A 17518-nucleotide genomic window follows, 5' to 3' on the forward strand; every position below is an offset into this window, starting at 1 on the left:
CAGTGCTTTTTGGGAAACCAGAAGCCAATCTTGATATTTTTTTCCTCATAGGGGCACAAATGCTCTCCACAACTCTTAGATGTTATTGCTCCTCCCTGAATGTCTGTGCTTCTATACACATTTTATTATACCCCTGGGCTGAGAAGCAGTAAATAGCTTGACATCTGCTATATCAGTCCTAATCTGTGGTTTAAATTTCAGCAAAGATGGTATTAGACACTCTTTATAATGTATTCTCTTTTTTTTTAACTGTTGTTCCCTGGCTGAGATATGGCCTGGAAGGGTCAGTCTTCCTAACCATGTGTTGCACGGTCACTATAGCATGTTAATATAGTGATGGCTTTGGGACTTTTTGTGCTTCTCCAGGCTGCCATTGTGCTTTTCCAGCTGTAGTAGCTGCCTCACTGCCTTCTTTGGATGTTGCTTTGTTAATTCAGCTTTTCAGAAAGCGTATTTAGAACTGACATTTGTGCCTTTGGGCCCTTTTCTTGTTTGTTTCTTATAAGATCGTAAATAGAGTTTTGAATATTTCACATTTTAATCCCTATTTGCAATAAAACATGCTCCCTCTAAATTATTTTACACAGATCTGCTTCAGGAGGGAATTCTTATTCCTGACTCACCATCATCCTCCCTCCTTTCCCTATGGCCTCACTGCTGTGAAAGCCCAGCTTCACCCTTGCTGCGATCCAGCTTTTGCCTCCACCTTCCTCAAGTGCCATCCACTTTCATTTCCTTTTCTTCTCTCGCTTTTGCGTGAATTTTCACCACTCTTATTTTTATTGTTTCCTTTCCGCTGAGACTGACGCCAATCAATCACTTATGACTTACTCTAATCTTAGTTTAAAGGGTTTTGCTCTGCCCTCTGTCTCCTTGACTTACCTTCTACAAATCACACTCATATTTCACTGTGAGATTTTCCCTTTCTTGTGCTTTTCTGGGTGTCTTTTTAATTCTGTAGTAGCATATTCCTCCAGAGCTCTCTTTGCTCTGTATGAAAACTCTTTGGGCTTTCATCTCCTCTGCTTGTTCTTCCTCTGTACGTGTTCCCGGGTATCTTGCTTAGCCCTATAGATCCTCTGTGTGGCAACACTTTCTCAAATATTTTATTACCTCTGTACAGATTGCTTTTCTACTGTCTCCAAAATTTCATCCAGGAAGTCAAACCTCTGAGAAGAGCAGAATTACTTTCCAGCTACTTCCTTATTCTGGCTCTGTCTTTCACTGTGAACAATAACGTTTTCCTTCAAGTTAGTTCTCCATGCAAACTGCCTCCGTCTTCAGCTGCCTTCTCTCTTTTGTCCTTTTTCTTTGAATCATATAATAATTTAGTTTGGAAGGGACCTGCTGAGGCCGTCTAGTCCAACCTCCTGCTCAAAGAAGGGCAAACTTCAAAGCTAGATCTTTATTATAACCATCCTTCTGAATTGACTTAATCTCTCTTTTTCTTTCTCCATCTCTGCTATTCACTGAGATTTCAATCAATTTTATTTCTCCTTTTAGCTCATACAGCCATTATGACTGACCAGAAATCCAAGAACACAAAGCAGGTGTGTGGAAGCATCTTCCTTGTATCTGCTTTACTATGCCAACGCTGCTTCTGCTACTTGTGCCCACTTGGCCCTTCTAGATTCCCCCCGGTTTTCAGAGCTCTGCATCTACCTCAAACTGTACACTCTTTACTCAATTTCTTCTTTTTTCACATATTTATTTATCTTTCTAAAAATGATCATGCCTAACAAACTTTTTAGTATTTTTTTATTATGCCTTAGCAGTGTCTCAAAGGGCAAATACTGGGCTAAACCAAGAGTTTGAATTGAAAACTATTACCTCTGTTATTACATAATGCCATAATTTGAAAAGATCTTCCCTGAATCTCTGCTATCTCTTATCTGCCATCACATTTCTGGTAACTTATTTTTCCGTTCTTTCCTTAGTTGCCATTTGAACTCTCTGGATTTAAATTGCATCTGTACAATGACAATTGCATTCCAAGTAATAAGCTTCAGCAGTAAAACTGTAAATTGGGCTAGAATAAAATCTGTTGTGCATTTTCACTGTGACTACATTCTACTCTTTTAACTCAGCTTGAATCCTACCATCCGCTCACATTTTCTATAGTGCCTTGTTTTGAAAGATATCTGTGAGGACTGCAAAAAATCCAGAATGTGCTTACTATTGTAGTTACTGCTAATCTTCTAATACAAAAATAAATGTGAGTGACATTGATATTCAGTAATCTTCTAAGGGGTTCATTCAAAACAAATTATGAATTGATCATTAATTAAAAAGATGAGTTAAACTCTTGGATACCATGTGTGCGTGCTCTATTATGCAACTCCTGGAACAGCCATCTGGGGTTTGATGCGTGTATCTGGGATGTTTCACAATTGCGGGAACGTATAAGCTGAACTGCAGGAAGAAAGAAATGCCATCATGGAGTTTCCACTCCATTGCCTCTTTACTGTGGGTTCAGTTTGTGTGGAAGCAATGCCTATGCTTTAATTTCTTGACTACATGTGAAAAGCAACTGGATGAGTTACTGCTAAAATTTGCCTCTACAGTTCAAAACTGGCCTTGACCTGGGTGTATTTTTGCCACATTATGATCATTAAACCTCTTGAAGATTTTCAAACGCCTATTTCATTATGAGATTTCTTCCAAACTTCTCCTGTTATTCCTTTACATTTTATGTGTTTGTTTCTTTTTCAACAAACAGTTGCAATCCTTTTGCTGCTGAGGTTTACGAGGTAGTTAAATGGGATTATTCCTGTTTTAAAAGAGGAAAATTGAGGCATAAAAATTTATTTGCCCATGATCATATGAGAAGTCTGAGCTCCAGGAGAAGCACCAAGTCTGTCGTAATTATTTCCAAGCCAGTGCTTTACCTGTAGGCCACTTCTGCCTCTTTCCTGGTATTTTCAATGAGCTTTGGGAAATGTTTTTGGGCATGCTTTTTGGCAGCCAATGTATGTTTGCAATGTGAGAAGCAACAGTTTTCTAAAATGGACCATCAGGTAATATTGTAATAAGAAAATGGAAGTAGTGTGGATGCACAGAATTTTTTTAGGGTGTTTAGATTCAATGTGTCCTAAGAGATCAGATTGTGCCCACAGAATATTTTAGGACAGTCTTTTATACTCAGAGAAATATGTGCTTTTGTGGAAACTGAAATTCTTTTCAGTAGAAGGTGGAAAGGTAGCAGGTAAAATGAGAGAACTGGAGGGAAGAAAACCAATTAAACTTGAAGCATTTATTTTGGAGAGTTTTCACACAGCTTCCTTTTAATCCCTGATTAACAGATGAAAGTAGATATGCTAAGATACAGCTCTAGTACTGAATGAACCCTTTGATAACAGAATTATAATGTCTTTATTGTACAGGCTTATTTGATTTGTCTGCATCGTCTTCTGCAGCAGTGATTGATAGGCAGTCAAAGGAAAACAGAAATGAGAAACTGTTAGTCGTGTTGCATCCAAGACAGGCACTTACATGTATCCCAGGAGCCATTACTGTCTGTAATGCCTACTGCTGATTACCAAGGCTGGAGTTTCCAGTGCAAATAAAAGTTGTCCTTGGACGGGTTGGTCCAAAACAATGATAAATGGCATTGGTTCACTTAACTACTAAGAGAATTTTAATGTTATTGAACTTAAAAGAAAAAATATTGAAAGCCCAAAGTCATTGTAATCTTTATAGTGAGTATTCCTGGAATCAGAATGAAAAATAACATATCAAACCTATGTACACTGTTCCCTTTCAGCCATCTTCCAGAATGGAGCAGCGCTTTCTTCTAAATCAGTCTTTCCATCGGCGGTGGCTGCACCATGTTCCACATCTCTACCCGAGATCCCTCCTTCTCCTGTCGGCTGGGGCTGTAGGTCCCTTGAGTCGCCCGTTTATTGGCAGCGATGACTGAAACCGCGACTGCCAAGAAGAGGATCAATAACGAGGCCAGCGTTACTGAGCCAATGGAAGCGAATATGTTCGAGATCAAGTCAGTTGTCAACTGGAAGGATTGAAATAATTGCAATATAATTTATGTCAAGAGAACACTGAGACACACTTGAGCTACCATGGAAGGAAAATGAAAATCATGCTATGGATAGGACTTTGCATAGACGAGTTACTGCTGAAGCTCCGTTTATTGGTAGAGAAGTACATTAGCCCCTCCAGATTTTGTTCATTGGACTCTTCAGAAAATTACACACACAGTGCTGGATATTTAATATACAAGGCAGAGCTGGATGAATTTCACATAATGAATGATTTCATTTGACAGCTTCCTTTCTGCTTGAAAAGAACCTGTGAGTTAATATGTCTGCGCACTGTGGTAGTAATTCAGCAACTATTTGTTTAATCACTTTAATAATAATTCATTATACATAGTTTGGTTGTGAACACATTGTTGCTAGTCTTTGCTACTGCAAGTTAAACATGAGTTATTTTGACTGGATATATATACAGTCACATTTCTGTTTCTCTTGCTGGAGGAGTCAAGTTTATGTGAATACTTGTACTTACATATAGAAAATTTGCTTACTGTAAATATTTTTGTAAAATGTACTATTTCTACAGATATTCCTGCCAGTAAAATTCTCTACCAGCACGTTTGCATGAAATAAGTATATAGAGGCTGCACAGGAGTGCAACTGAAAATCTATTCAGTGAGAAATTAATCAGGGTATTTTCACAAATATGTTCTAAAATATTCATCCAGTTCTACATATAGGCTTTGTAGCTTCATCTACAGAAACACAACCAGTACAGTACAGGATGAAAGTAAGGATGCTCTGATTTTTTTTTCTGTTTTCACATGGCAGTGGGAAATGTGATAATGTCAGAAGGCACAGTGCGCATAAACAAATCTGCCAGTTGAAAAGCTTTAGACCAGAGAAATTTCATAGTTGGTAGATGAATGTTTTATACACATCTATGTATGTGCTTTTATGTGTAAAAAATGCTTATGGTGAGGTAAGCCAATGAAGTGATGTGGTTAGTGTGGAAAAGTGGTTGCTACGGACAGAATGACCCTAGCAGGATCTGAACTTCTGGGCAGATTCTGCCATCCATCACCTTTTGATTTGTATTACGAGTGACAGCTCAACTGCTATAGATGAATGTATGCTCGAGGCTGAACTTTCAAATCCCAAAATATTTAGAAACAGAAAACAGCAGGTCAAAGCCCATTTCCCAGTTAGATACTGCATGTTACAGGATATTTTAGTGACCTGCTTACTCGTATTTCTAAGGAAGTGCAATTACAGTCCTGAGAACGATGGCGATTTTGCATTCAGCAATGGATGTACTGTAAGAGGATGCTATTGCTGTGTGTATGTTGCTTGGACTCATGCTGCTCAGATCTTTTGCAGAAGAACGACAATGCCAGAGGGAAAATGTTAAAACAATCCTTCCTCTTTTTTTTCTCTCTCCACCTCCACGCTGATGTAAAAGGTCCTACTATAATAATGAAAGCAAGTTTGGCTCAGAGATTCTCTGTAGGGGATGCATGACTGGGTAGGATATTTTCCTCTGTCCTTGATAGCTAATTATATGGTTCCTGTGATTTTAAAAACATTTTTTCCAATGGAAATAGTCTAGGACAGGCGACAGACCACATGACTCCAACCCTAAAACAAGGTGGCATCAAACATGTTGGTCTATCAAACTGGATTGGATTGGGAAGGTCATTTCATCTTTACAGGGTGTTGCGGATATATTTGAGATCTTAGTGTTTCTCTGTATTGCCTTAGATTATATGACCCTTATTCTTCTTTTCTCAGAGAGGCTTCAAACTTTTAATGGAATTTTTATTCTCAGAAGCTATCTTTTGTTTGCATTGTATGCTCTGGGAAACTGAGGACCAAGACAGTCTAAGTTAACTCTGATCCTAGGGTTGAACAGGACATTTGTGATAGCAACTCACTACCATAGGCAAATGGATGGTGTTGCCTAGTCTCTGGTACGTGAAACTGCTGAACTTATTCTCCTATTCTCCAGTCCATACTCTTTCCATTCCTGTTGTATATATGTCTGTATCTATGGAGACATTTTCATTTATATCCTTCAAATTAATTTTATTTCTTAAAGAAAAATTTTGTGCAAAGGAGATGGGGAGAAAAAAACTCTGTAACTTGTTAAAATACAGTCACATACCTAAACCTTACTTTCAAGTTAAAATCACCATAACAGGGCTTTTTTTTTGTTCTGCAATAGTTACTTATTACAGAAACCTTACTCATAGCACACCATAGCAATCCACTACACATTTTGCTCCAATTCTTGTTTCTGTTTAATAACTATTATTCATTCATTGGATTTGGTTTGGTCAACCAGTGAGTTGAACTTGAAAAATCCACTGAAAATTGCCTGTATTGCCTGTATCTGTGTTGGACAGAACACTTCCTCTTGAGCCAGTATGTAAAAAAAGTTACCCCACTGATTAAAATCTAGAGAGCTGTTTTTTTTTTACCATGATCAGATACATAAGTTTTATTTCTGTGTTTATGTTGCTTCTAATTTCTAAATATGAAAAAAATGGCCTGTATGTCATCTTTCTGGGTGGATTGATCCAAAACAAAATCTAATGTTCAAGTGCTGTCCCCTAGTTTATCAGCCCACAGATCACTGCCCAAGTTTACAATATAGGTAGCCCCCTTAGCAGTAGCACTGAACTGATACCAAGAGTTGCCAGAAGGCTCTGCAGTCTGGTCCCATCAAAATCAACTGCCTCTTTAGTAATTAATGGATGAACAGTTAAATTAATTTGGAAAATTAACTGGCTGATCTGGAAAACAAAAATCTGGAAAGTTCTGTCCCCCATCATCTCGGAGCCTGTTTTCACAGTATTTGGTGATGATGATAGACTGAAATAATTGTAACTGGTGAGCCTGAAAAGAAAAAGGACTGAGCAACATTTTTAGAAACATAGTCCTGCTAAGACAGCGGAAAAAAGAGGTTTTCTGTTACTGACCCTACTGTGTATTTTGCATAATGGTAGGGAGTGGACTTTAAAAAAGCAGTTTGAACTTAAAGGTCCCATATCACTGCTTCAGGCTCTTCTGTGGTAAGTCCTTGCCTGTTGCTTCCACCATAGATGGATCTAGGCTATGAACCTTGCCCATGTTTCAAAGAGCAGAGCCCCTCTGACTGCTGTGGGACTGCTCATGCATGTAGCTGCTTATCTTGGTGCTCACGGTCGCTTAGCGGATCACCCGTGGCTGCGAGTCTGTGGGAGTCCTAAGGCACTGGATGGTGAGCGAGGCACAACGGACGTCCCCTTGATTAGACCACCACACTGCAACATCACTTTTCAGCTTCATATCACACAGGCTGCTATTCACTTCCCCCTGTTAGCTCGTTAAGATCGGTGATTGAATTGACCGCTTGGGAGATGGCTACTTGCTATGAATATACAATTTTTTGGTGTGTTTATCACAAAGCCGTGGCAGAGTCCCATGCAAGAGGTGTTCTGTGGCCTACAGCTTCAAAAGCAGAAGGGGAAAGCACTGGAAAGGACAATGTGAGGCAAACAGCACAAACAAAAAAAGCCACAGGACAGCTGGAAATTTATGAAGAGAAACAAGTTACTGATTTTTTTTGCTAAAGACCTTTGTTGTCAGGGAAGCCTATAAGGCCCCCATACGCTGTGATAGCCTTTCAGAAATAATTCTTGCTAATATATACCATGTGGTGATCACAGCTATTTCTGAATGTAACTTCAGCACTGCTTATGAATAACTAAATATATGTAGGGTAATTGAAGGTGGGTTAATTTACTGGCTGGGCAATACCTTAGAGATTCTCATTGCACTTTGAGGAGGAGATTGAACTGGGAGACCTCCTGAGGGCTCTTCCAACCCGAATTATCTTATGAGCCCATTTAAAAGGTAGTCAGTGACAAAACAGTTGTGAGAGTTCCCCTGCCCCCAACGCACTGTAGCTGTCGATAAAAGCTGTATCCTTAATGGTAATGGATGCTGATGGCAAGATGATGTCATGTGCCATGGTAATACCAACAAAATGAAGTCTGCTAACATTAGAAGGCCAATCTGCTTCTCGCTAAAATATTTTATGTAGCATATTCGATGTATATGTCTTCAGATGTCAGCAAGACAAATTTATTTTGGCAAAATTTAAGAAAAAAAGGAAGAAAAAGAAAATAGTCATGAATTTAGTTTTCATGTAGTGAACAGCTTCATCTGCAAAGACAGGAGGAAATGCAGAAAAAAACCCTTTTTTTGTCTCTTTTTAAAACAAGGTCTTTTGGCTTTTCACTGCTGGTTTCATTTCAAAGCTGATTAATTTTTAGGTTTTTTAAATTATTAAATAAAAAATATTTAAGATGTTTAGATTAGATAAAATAAATCATTGGATAGAGTGAAAATTCATTGTAGGGCTGGGTTTTGCTTTTCATTTGGTTATTGAAATAGATTGGTTGTTCAGCCTTGGTTTCTTGATCTGCTTTGTAGGTGAACAGTTTGGATAAGGAGGGCCCAGTTTACAAGTCAAAGCTCAGTAGCATTTGTCAATCCAGTGTATGTATCCTTATCTTTAAACAAGTCATCTTCCAAATGGTTATTTTATAAGAGGGGAACATTAGGGATTTGCTGTATATGAACGTTTCCATGTGTGCCAACTGTCAAAGGCAAGTGGAATAGCACAACAGAGCCAGCAAAATACACAGGGCCTCTTCCTCTTGTGTGTTTTACATCAGCATGACTTAGCTGATCTAATCCTGCTTTATGTCTATATGAGGGACGAGAATTATGGCCGCAGACACCAAGGGCTGAGCCAGATCAGGGGGAGAGAAGAGCGAGCTGCGGTGCCAGTGGAGCAATCGCTGTAGGTGTGAGAGAAGTAATACGAGCTTCCTTGGGATGCTGCTACCTGGACACGAGCTTTGCGTGGGAAAGTGTGGCTTGGGCCAAGGGTACGTGTCTTTGGGATGTGAAAGGCAGAATGTGCTCTGAAAGCAGAAGCATGTCTGTGTTCCTGGGCATTAAGAATTAATCAGCCTTCATTTCAGCACTTGCATAGAAATGTGCCTGATATTGGATGCTTCGCAAGACAGAGACATCGACGCAAGATTTAAAACACAGGGATTGCCAAACCCTGGAGAATTTCCTTCTCTGCCACATGCGGGGCTTTCTGGGAATTCTGCAGCTGCTCGTGTGCACTGGAGCTTTCACCGACGAAGTCTCCGGATCCTGAGTCCTGACACCACTCACGAGGTTATCACTTCATTCGCAGTAAGAACATCTGATCCATGTCACACAGATTTACTGCCCCCAAATCAAAACCATTTGCTATAGTAATGAGGGACGATTGGCTTGAGTGGTCCTAATCCATGTCAGAATTACTTTTTGAAAGGTTTGGGGGCATATAGGGATAATACTGAAGAGCTGAAGAAAAGCCATTAACTTGATTAAAAAGCCCATAGATACACTGAGTTTATTTCATTGAGGATTTACAACCATCTTATCGGAAAATCTTTCTGTTAAAGGCTGAATTCAAATAAGAATCCTGGTAGTTCAAGAAGAAATCCAGTTAGTCATACACAAATCTATTATAATGAGATGCATTGATAACCCCAGCTTGTGGGACTGCAGTTTATTTTCAACAGGAGTAAAGTGGCCATAAATCTATGGATTGACTTTGTTCCGATATAAATACCTTTAATGAGCGGTGTATGAAGTCCCTTTTCCATGATTTTTTTTTTCCACCTTCACAAGCATGTACCTGTTGTTCTGCCTCCCATCAGCTGCTCTGCATGTGCCAAACACCAGCCAGAGGGTCTCAAGAGCTGTGTTGACCTGGTCGTTGGGCTGCCGAGTTGAACCAATAATCCATTTTGGACTCATTTAAAGAGAGCAGATTCATGTCCAGCTGAGCCAAACACTGCACAGGCCACTGGAAATGGCAAACAATTCTTAAAATTCTGTACACATCATCTATTTCCTTTAACTACCTTATCCTCTTTATGCTTTATCCTGGTTTCCTTCTTCATGCTGTTGTCCATGTGGGCACTCATCTGTGTTGAGTGTGCCTATACACAGTTGTCATTCAGGTACTTGAATAATTTATTCCTTTCTGCTTTGGTACCTGTGGCAACAAGGGAGGCAGCCCTTAGTGTCTGTGGCGCACCTTAGCTGATTTTCCACTGTTTGTCACTAGTGAGGCCACCAGCTCCTTTTCCTTCTGCACACCTTACATCTCTTCAGTTTATCTTGTGGGCTTCAAAAGTGCATTTTTTCAGCAGTCATACTGAACAGCCCTTCTTCTTGCCTCTCTGTGTGATGGAAGCTGTTCCTGAAAAGCGCTATATTTGCTGTACTTTAAACATGGTGCCTAACCAGCTTCAGGATTATCTGGCAAAAAAAAAGTATTTGAATTCGCTGAAACTGAGAAGCAGAAAGCAAGAGAAAAAACTGACCTAGACAGACTGCTGCAGGGTTTCTCTCTAGCTTTGCTTCCTTAACAAATAAGAACAAGACCGATTTGTAGAAGGACCGGATTCAGACTCGCAGACTTGAATCTCTGATGAAGATCTCCATGGCCTAAAGATGTGACTGCTTCCCCCTTCAATCAGCCAGCCCGTAGCTCCAGTTCAGGCTGGCCGGTAGTTGCCACGCATCGGCTCTGGTACTGGTCACAGGTAGCTTTGCATTCTGCATGCCAGGTAACATTCCCAGGTAAGCACAACTGCTTTTCTCTCCACATCTTGGGAACTTCTCCCGCTGACACCATGTCCACTGGGAGGAGGCTATCCTGTCATCCCTCATCTATCTCTCTAGTCCTCTGAAAAGCTATGTAGACTACATACAGAATTGTAGATAGTCTTGAATTTTCATCATTGCCATTGCTGTTTCTGCCATTAGCCTCCAAGTTGTTTTCCTGATATCTGCAGGAAAATACAAGCCCATTGCTGGAGGGCTTGAACGAGACCCCGAGTCCTACACATATCTCTATGGACGTTGCTGAGGACAAAACTTAGGTGAGTACTTCTGATGCATGCAGAAGATCCACAGTATAATATATATAGGCAGCTCACCTTGAAGAAGAATGTTTGTAAGTAAGTTTTTTTTTTTTATTTTTCTATTTTCTGATGGATATTATTGTCTGAATATTTTCTTAAAATGCCACTGAAGAAATTACATTCACTACCACCTCTATCTACTATACGTTTGTCTATAAAATGTAGCTTGAATAGTTTGTCTTAGTTGAAATGTGACAGTTTGAATGAATTCCTTCCTGGAAAATGTCAACTTTTACTTGTTTGACAATTCTTCTTGAAATCAAATCACAAATGTACAGAGAATTAGTGTTAGCAGCTACAATGATAAATTGATCATCTGGATTGACCAGTTATAGATCAGAAAAATATAATCTTTTTTATCAAGGAAGAATTACATCTCTGGTGTACTGTGAGAAAATGAAGAAGACGGAGATGACTGTAGTCTAGGATTTAGCTAGGCTTGCAAAGGAAAGTGCCTCATTAAGAAATGCTGACAGCCTCCCTCCTGACACGTGAACTCGCACTGTTGTGGCACTACAGAAGTTAATGAGGAAGTTTGTTCTAATTAGAGTGGAGCAAGAAATCAGAGATGGAGCTCTCTAAAGTGTTGCAACTGAATTGTAAGGCAGCCCAGTTAAACAAGGGTGTTACTCACATTGGTCTTTATCTTCCAGTCAGATCAGCATGCACAGACCTTCTCCTCCCCACGTTAGGCTGCAGGACCGTTCCTGAATCACTTGGAAGCACTTGCTGTGTTTAAATCAAAATAATTTTCCCCCTCCTCAATGCTAGTACTTGCAGTAATGTTCAGCTAGGTAGCCTTCTAGTTACAATATTAGCTTTTTGGATGTAGCTTTTCAGACTCAGAAGCTCACTTTTAGGAATTAATCTCTAAAGAACAGGCTACATATGGTAAATATAATTTCTCTGACTACTTGTAGTATTGATGTCTGACATATTAATTGTTTAATCAAAGAGGTCCAGCCATGAAAACAGTAGTATTTAGTAAGTCCGGGATGGTCTGTCTTAGGCAGAAGAACTAATATTTCTGGTTTTGGCCACTGTACTTTACATGAGCTCAGCCATGGACCCAGCAAAGCCAGAAGTACATAAGTAGCCCCTTAAAATCTCCATCAGATATTTTGCTGGATCAGTATCTCACAGGACAGAGTATTAAATGCCTTTTCGCTCAGACAGCAGAGTGGTGCTTATACACAGAGAAGGGATTTGGCTGGCAGTTTGGGAGGTAAGCTCTCATTAAGCTGCGGGCTTTGAGAAGACTCCTTGATAGCATTTCTGCAGCAACTGCCAGTGCTAATTTTGTAAGCGTGCTCCAGCTCTTTTTAAGATCATGTTGGTGGTGCAGCACAGATTAAATGTGCAGCTCCAATGTGTTGTTATGAAATGCCTTTTAAAATTCTATTGACAGCCTCTGGTGTAGGAACTTCACCATCTGCTGCAATCTGAAAGGATAAGAGGGAATATCTATAGCTGGTGCAAATCCTGGCAAACCATGCCGAGGAGTTTTTTCCATAGCTGCTAAATTGCAGACTAGACAAATGTTTTAGTAAAGGTGTCAGTCTCTGGGGTGTAACATCCCTTTCCAGTTTGAGAAATGCCTTGGGGTATCATATAGAATTATTTTTGTATATGGGTAGCAGCTCAGTGTGTCAGGTGGTGTTTCTCCATAGGGGATAACTGCATTACAGCTTAGAGATAGCAGACTCTATATGAATAAATCTTCATGGTGGGTAAAAGCCTTATCAGGCAAGGACCTTGCAGGAAGGAATGCATGATATTTAAAATCAAAACACTGTCACTGAAAACAGTGACTTTCTGCCATTGCCCTCCAATGGCTGGGTTGAGTTTACCGCATCCCTATACTTGCCACAGTAGAAATGACTCTGGAAGAGGGATTTGGAAGAACACACAGTGGTGGCCTTTTGAGGAACTTTGCTTCTGTTGTCATGGGACAGTGAAGTGGGTGGCAGGGGGTCAGTAGGTTAAACCCAAAAGCAGGAGAAGAATAGGAAAAGATGCTACAGCGCTGAAGATGAGGGCAGGACAGTTCCTGAGGAAAAGAGGTGAAGAAAGGTTCAACAGACAGAGAGAAATAGAATTATGAGAAAGCAGAATGAATTTCAAAACTGCTTTCTTCATTGATTGCATAGGTGTTGAGCAGACCAGCATGTGAAGGATGATGCTATAATATTCAAGATGGGGCTGATGGGAATGACAGCGTTTGGATAAGAGATCAAGGCAGGAAATGATAACATAGGCTAGCAACAGCTATGACAAGGGTGAAACGAGCCCATTTCTAATGCAAACTTCTGATTTTCTGAATTTTGCACATATATGTGCTCTCTCTCTGTCTGTCTGAATCTAGATTCCAATCTTTTCTGTATTAGGAAAAATTATGAGGAATTTTGCTGACGTATTCGCAATCTGAAAGCACCAAGCCCATTTAAATGAATACCTGCATGCTGTTTCTCCTCATTAATGTGTTTCCATGCGCACTGTTTTCACCAGGCATGATTTGCCTGTGGATTATCAATTTCAGTTTAGTTTAATAGAGTTGCACAATCTGAATTGTGGGCACAGAACTGGTTGCTCAAAACTCCACTTGCCAGCACACAACAGTTCAGATTAGAGATCTCTTCTTTAATTAGTGATGCGAGTGGTAGATGTTCTTTTGTTTCTGTAATCAGACCTTTGTGAACAGCACTAGGTACCCATCGAAGACTCGCATCACATACAGATGCAGCCGCCCTCTGTGGGCTCTGGTCCCTGACTGTGACGACGTGAGGCAGGGTCATCCATCTCCCCCGGGTCCTGGTTCTCCATAAGAATTGATGCAATGTGGACTGAAACTGTCGGTCTTGCCTCTTCCCAATTCCTGAGGGAATCAGAAACTGCTCTGTCCAATGGGGTGTAACAAGCGGGTCAATGGTGTACGGTATAGCAGAGACAGAGTTATGATTCCTGTTTTATTTCGTAAGTGCCAGATACTTTCCATCACTACTTCTCTGCTAATAAGCTAAGCCTACAATCTCAAAACTGTTCCATGAAATTCTTCTTCCTATTTGGTGCTAAGCTCCTGCAAAACAGCCATGTGTTGCTACCTAGCATTAATATTATGCTGTCAAGTGGTGATGAAGTAAGTAGCTATTTGACTGTTTCACACTGTCAGACAACAAGGTATCAAGTCAACAGCTAGCCTTTGTTGGGTGCAGCACTTCGATTGCAGCCATCTCGTGCTTCCAACTGTAAATATTAATGCTATAAGATAGACCTTTATTGGCTACATAATACTTGCCTTAGCACGCTACATGACACTGTCACATTACTTAGCTAATTATATTCCTTGATAAAAAATTTGAGTAGGTTTTTATCCTACTGGCTTTTTTTTCTAGTAGAAAGTTGATTAGAGACAATAAACATCATTACATTATAGCTTCAGGAAAGACTTTGGAAGAGATGAGTACATGAAAAACGTAAATGGAAAACCATATCTATAAACCTCTGTGTCAATAACTACTCCTTGAAACCCTGTTCTAATCTTGATCCAGATGTTTGATTTGTCAGTGAACTTATTGTTTCTTGTGGCTTTTTTTTTTCTTTTTAGTGTACTTACATCTTGTTGATAGGAACATATGAGTCTGTCTCTACCTGTGAACTTTAACTCTCTCCTCAGGGCTTCTTGGATCAAGTACTGCATACCTATATATAGTATCTCATCATTGTATTAATACTGCTGTTATTCAACAGGTTTGCATCCGAATGTGATCTGGATGAAGCCAACTCTAATAACTGCTGTTTGGATATCTGCTGAAGATGCAAGTGGTTTATGAAGTCTCTTTCTATGTTATAGCCAGCACAGTACCTGAGAAAAAGGTCTCTAAAAAGACATTAGAGATTTCTCTTAACTTTCTACCTCATGCTTTTACCTTACTGCCAGCTAAAGATAACTAACAGAAAATACATTGTACTTCAGATTACAGAGATTTACTCTAACATGTTAGGAAGTAATAGCAGCTTTGTCAATGTATTTCTTTTAAGAAGATTTCCTACACTTTCAGAAGATTTTCTTGAAGATCATCATACTTCTCAGAGAGAGGAAAAAAATCTGCTGGCTCAGCTCACTGAATTTATCTCTGGTGCTCCAAGGCAAGGTGTATTGCCTATGAGTGCAACTCAACCCTGTTTCTAGCCAGATGATTAATTTAGGTCTGGGGGCTTCTCAATACAGGCTGAAAGTAGCATTTTCTACAGTGTGTGGAGTCAGGTAAAAATCCACCTTTATCTGCAGGTGTAAACTGTTTCTGATACAACCCCCACTTTTGATTCTGCCTTTCTCAGATACCAGAGTTGTCCTCTGTTGAACACGCAGCCTAAGTGGTTCTTCCTTCTCAGCTCCATCCTTGATGCCTTATTTCTTAAATAGTAGCTTTCAGTTTGGAGATCCCCTTTAAAGCAGGCCAATATCCTCTTGTCAGAGAGGGAAACTGAAGCATGAAATAGAGACACAATTAGCTTATGATTAATTAGGCAACCCAAGGTGGAAATGGTAATGGAATTTAATCTCTTCATGCTGCCTAAACACTGCCTGCACCAATACCTGCGGTCAGTCCCTAGTAGTCATATCAGGGCAGTGCAGCCCTGCCCAGGCTCTAACACTCCCATTGAGAATGAGAACTGGCAAGGTCTGGGAGATAGATGGTTAACCCCCTGCCATAATCCCATTCTGAAGTCCCACAGAACTGAAACTTTGTTTATGTGTTGTCTTTACTTTTTATACCACAACTAAGCTATTTAATTCAACGTATAATTTAATCAGTGATTTCCAAGATGCTTCTTTATGGCTCTGAGTAACTCTTCTGATTGATTGATTGATTGATTAATACTTGCATGCTTCCTTGAAATATTTCCAATCTCATACTTATTTCAAGATCGGTAAGGTAACCATGAAAATAGGTAAGTTATATATAATTTTGGCTGAAGCATCATACATTAGCATTTTCTTCTGGGAAAATACGTCGGCTTCCTCTTTCATCAGTGGTTTTGGGAGAGGATGAAAAAAGTGATCACAAGCTAGGAATTTTTGACTCAAAACTTTCTCGAGGTGAAAGATGTCATTTCAAGGTTCTGGTTCCAGGCCAGTTACCCTTTGATCAGCCTGTGCATGAGACCCGAGTGCTTCTTGAGGGCAGAGGGGGACCTGAGTGTTGAAGGGAAATATCACTTCCATGCAAACTCCATCTAGAGAACTCCACAATTTCAAAGACAGCAGCAGGTTTATTTGTGCTTTATTTATATATTTATATAATGCTTTATTTATTTTTTTGTAGTGTCATGGTTAAAATATCCTGGGGTAGATTTTCAGTCTCTCTCTCTGTTCAGTTCCTAGTAAAGGACAAGATAATAACACTTCTGTACCTTACAGATGTGCCACAAGCATTCACTTAAAATAATGAAGTCATTCTTACTGAGCTAAGATAGAGTGCAGGTGTTCAGTACTGTCCCCATCTGTACGATTTTTACAAATCCATTTTACTTACAATTTTCTTGTGTAGTAATTTCATTTCCCTCAGTATCACTTTGTGCCTCCAGGATCTCCTCCAACACCACGTTTTTAGTGGCTTAGAGGAATGTTAGGCAACACTGACAACACTGAGGTTTTCTTTGGGACTCATCTCTGCACTGGCTTCTCCAGAGAGATCCTCAGCAACCCTTGAGGTTCCCTGACACTGTCACGTACTGAAAGGATGGGGAAAAGTTTGTATGGGGATAGTAACTTCCAAATCTGCAGAAAGTGGCAGAAGCTTTTACTAGTGGGTTTAGGTCTAGCATGAAGGATGTGTTACATTTTCATATGTAGAGAAACCAAGCATTTTCTTTGGCCTGAATGAGTTTTGTGTTTGATTAAAAGAAACAATGAAATAAGAAAGCACCAAATGAAGTTTTTCATGAGACACAGCACAGTGTGTTGTGTGACTTTCGTGTGCAATATGCTGCATAAGTTCACAAAATGGTAGGTTTTGGGATAAAAAAAGATAACAATTACACCACTATATGAACTCCGTAGAGGAGACGTATACCTACACTGCCATTTCACTGAAAGATTCGAGTCAGCCCAGATAAGAGGACCAAACAACTTCTTGGACAAGAGGTAAAAGAGAGTCCTGTCCCTTGGGGGATAAGAAGAGCGCAGCGTGTGAGCGTTAGCAGTGCTGCACCAGACAGCGCCATCCTCCCTTAGGCTCCGACCTGGTTTCTGTGAGTTATGCTCTGAAGAGCCTCTGGCTTAGCAAGTTTAAGTCCAGCAGTCAAGATCCCAGTCCAGTACCCACTGGCATAAAAAGAAATCTTTCTGTTTATTTCAGCAATGTATAAATTAGACTCCAAACTATTTATGTGCTCGAGAATCTCCAAAATTCCTACCCTAGCATTTCACAGGTCCACCAGCAACCCAAGTTGTTTGCATCGGTGCAAAATCTGCTC

At 40.0% G+C, this 17518-nt stretch overlaps 1 protein-coding gene across 1 annotated transcript in view; it reads right to left on the reverse strand.

The window, feature by feature from the left end:
• Window positions 1–3793: 3793 nt before the first annotated feature.
• The window catches only part of CRB1 (crumbs cell polarity complex component 1), a gene marked incomplete at its 3' end in the record, with an annotated part of 108176 nt that continues 94451 nt past the window's right edge, over window positions 3794–17518 (reverse strand). The window contains exon 12 of the mRNA XM_082314728.1: window positions 3794–4009. Within this exon, the coding sequence (XP_082170854.1) occupies window positions 3794–4009 (216 nt within the window). The remainder of the gene's footprint in view (window positions 4010–17518) is intronic.

The sequence above is a fragment of the Platalea leucorodia genome, assembly GCF_965183815.1.
Source record: "Platalea leucorodia genome assembly, chromosome: 5".
Taxonomy (NCBI): domain Eukaryota; kingdom Metazoa; phylum Chordata; class Aves; order Pelecaniformes; family Threskiornithidae; genus Platalea; species Platalea leucorodia.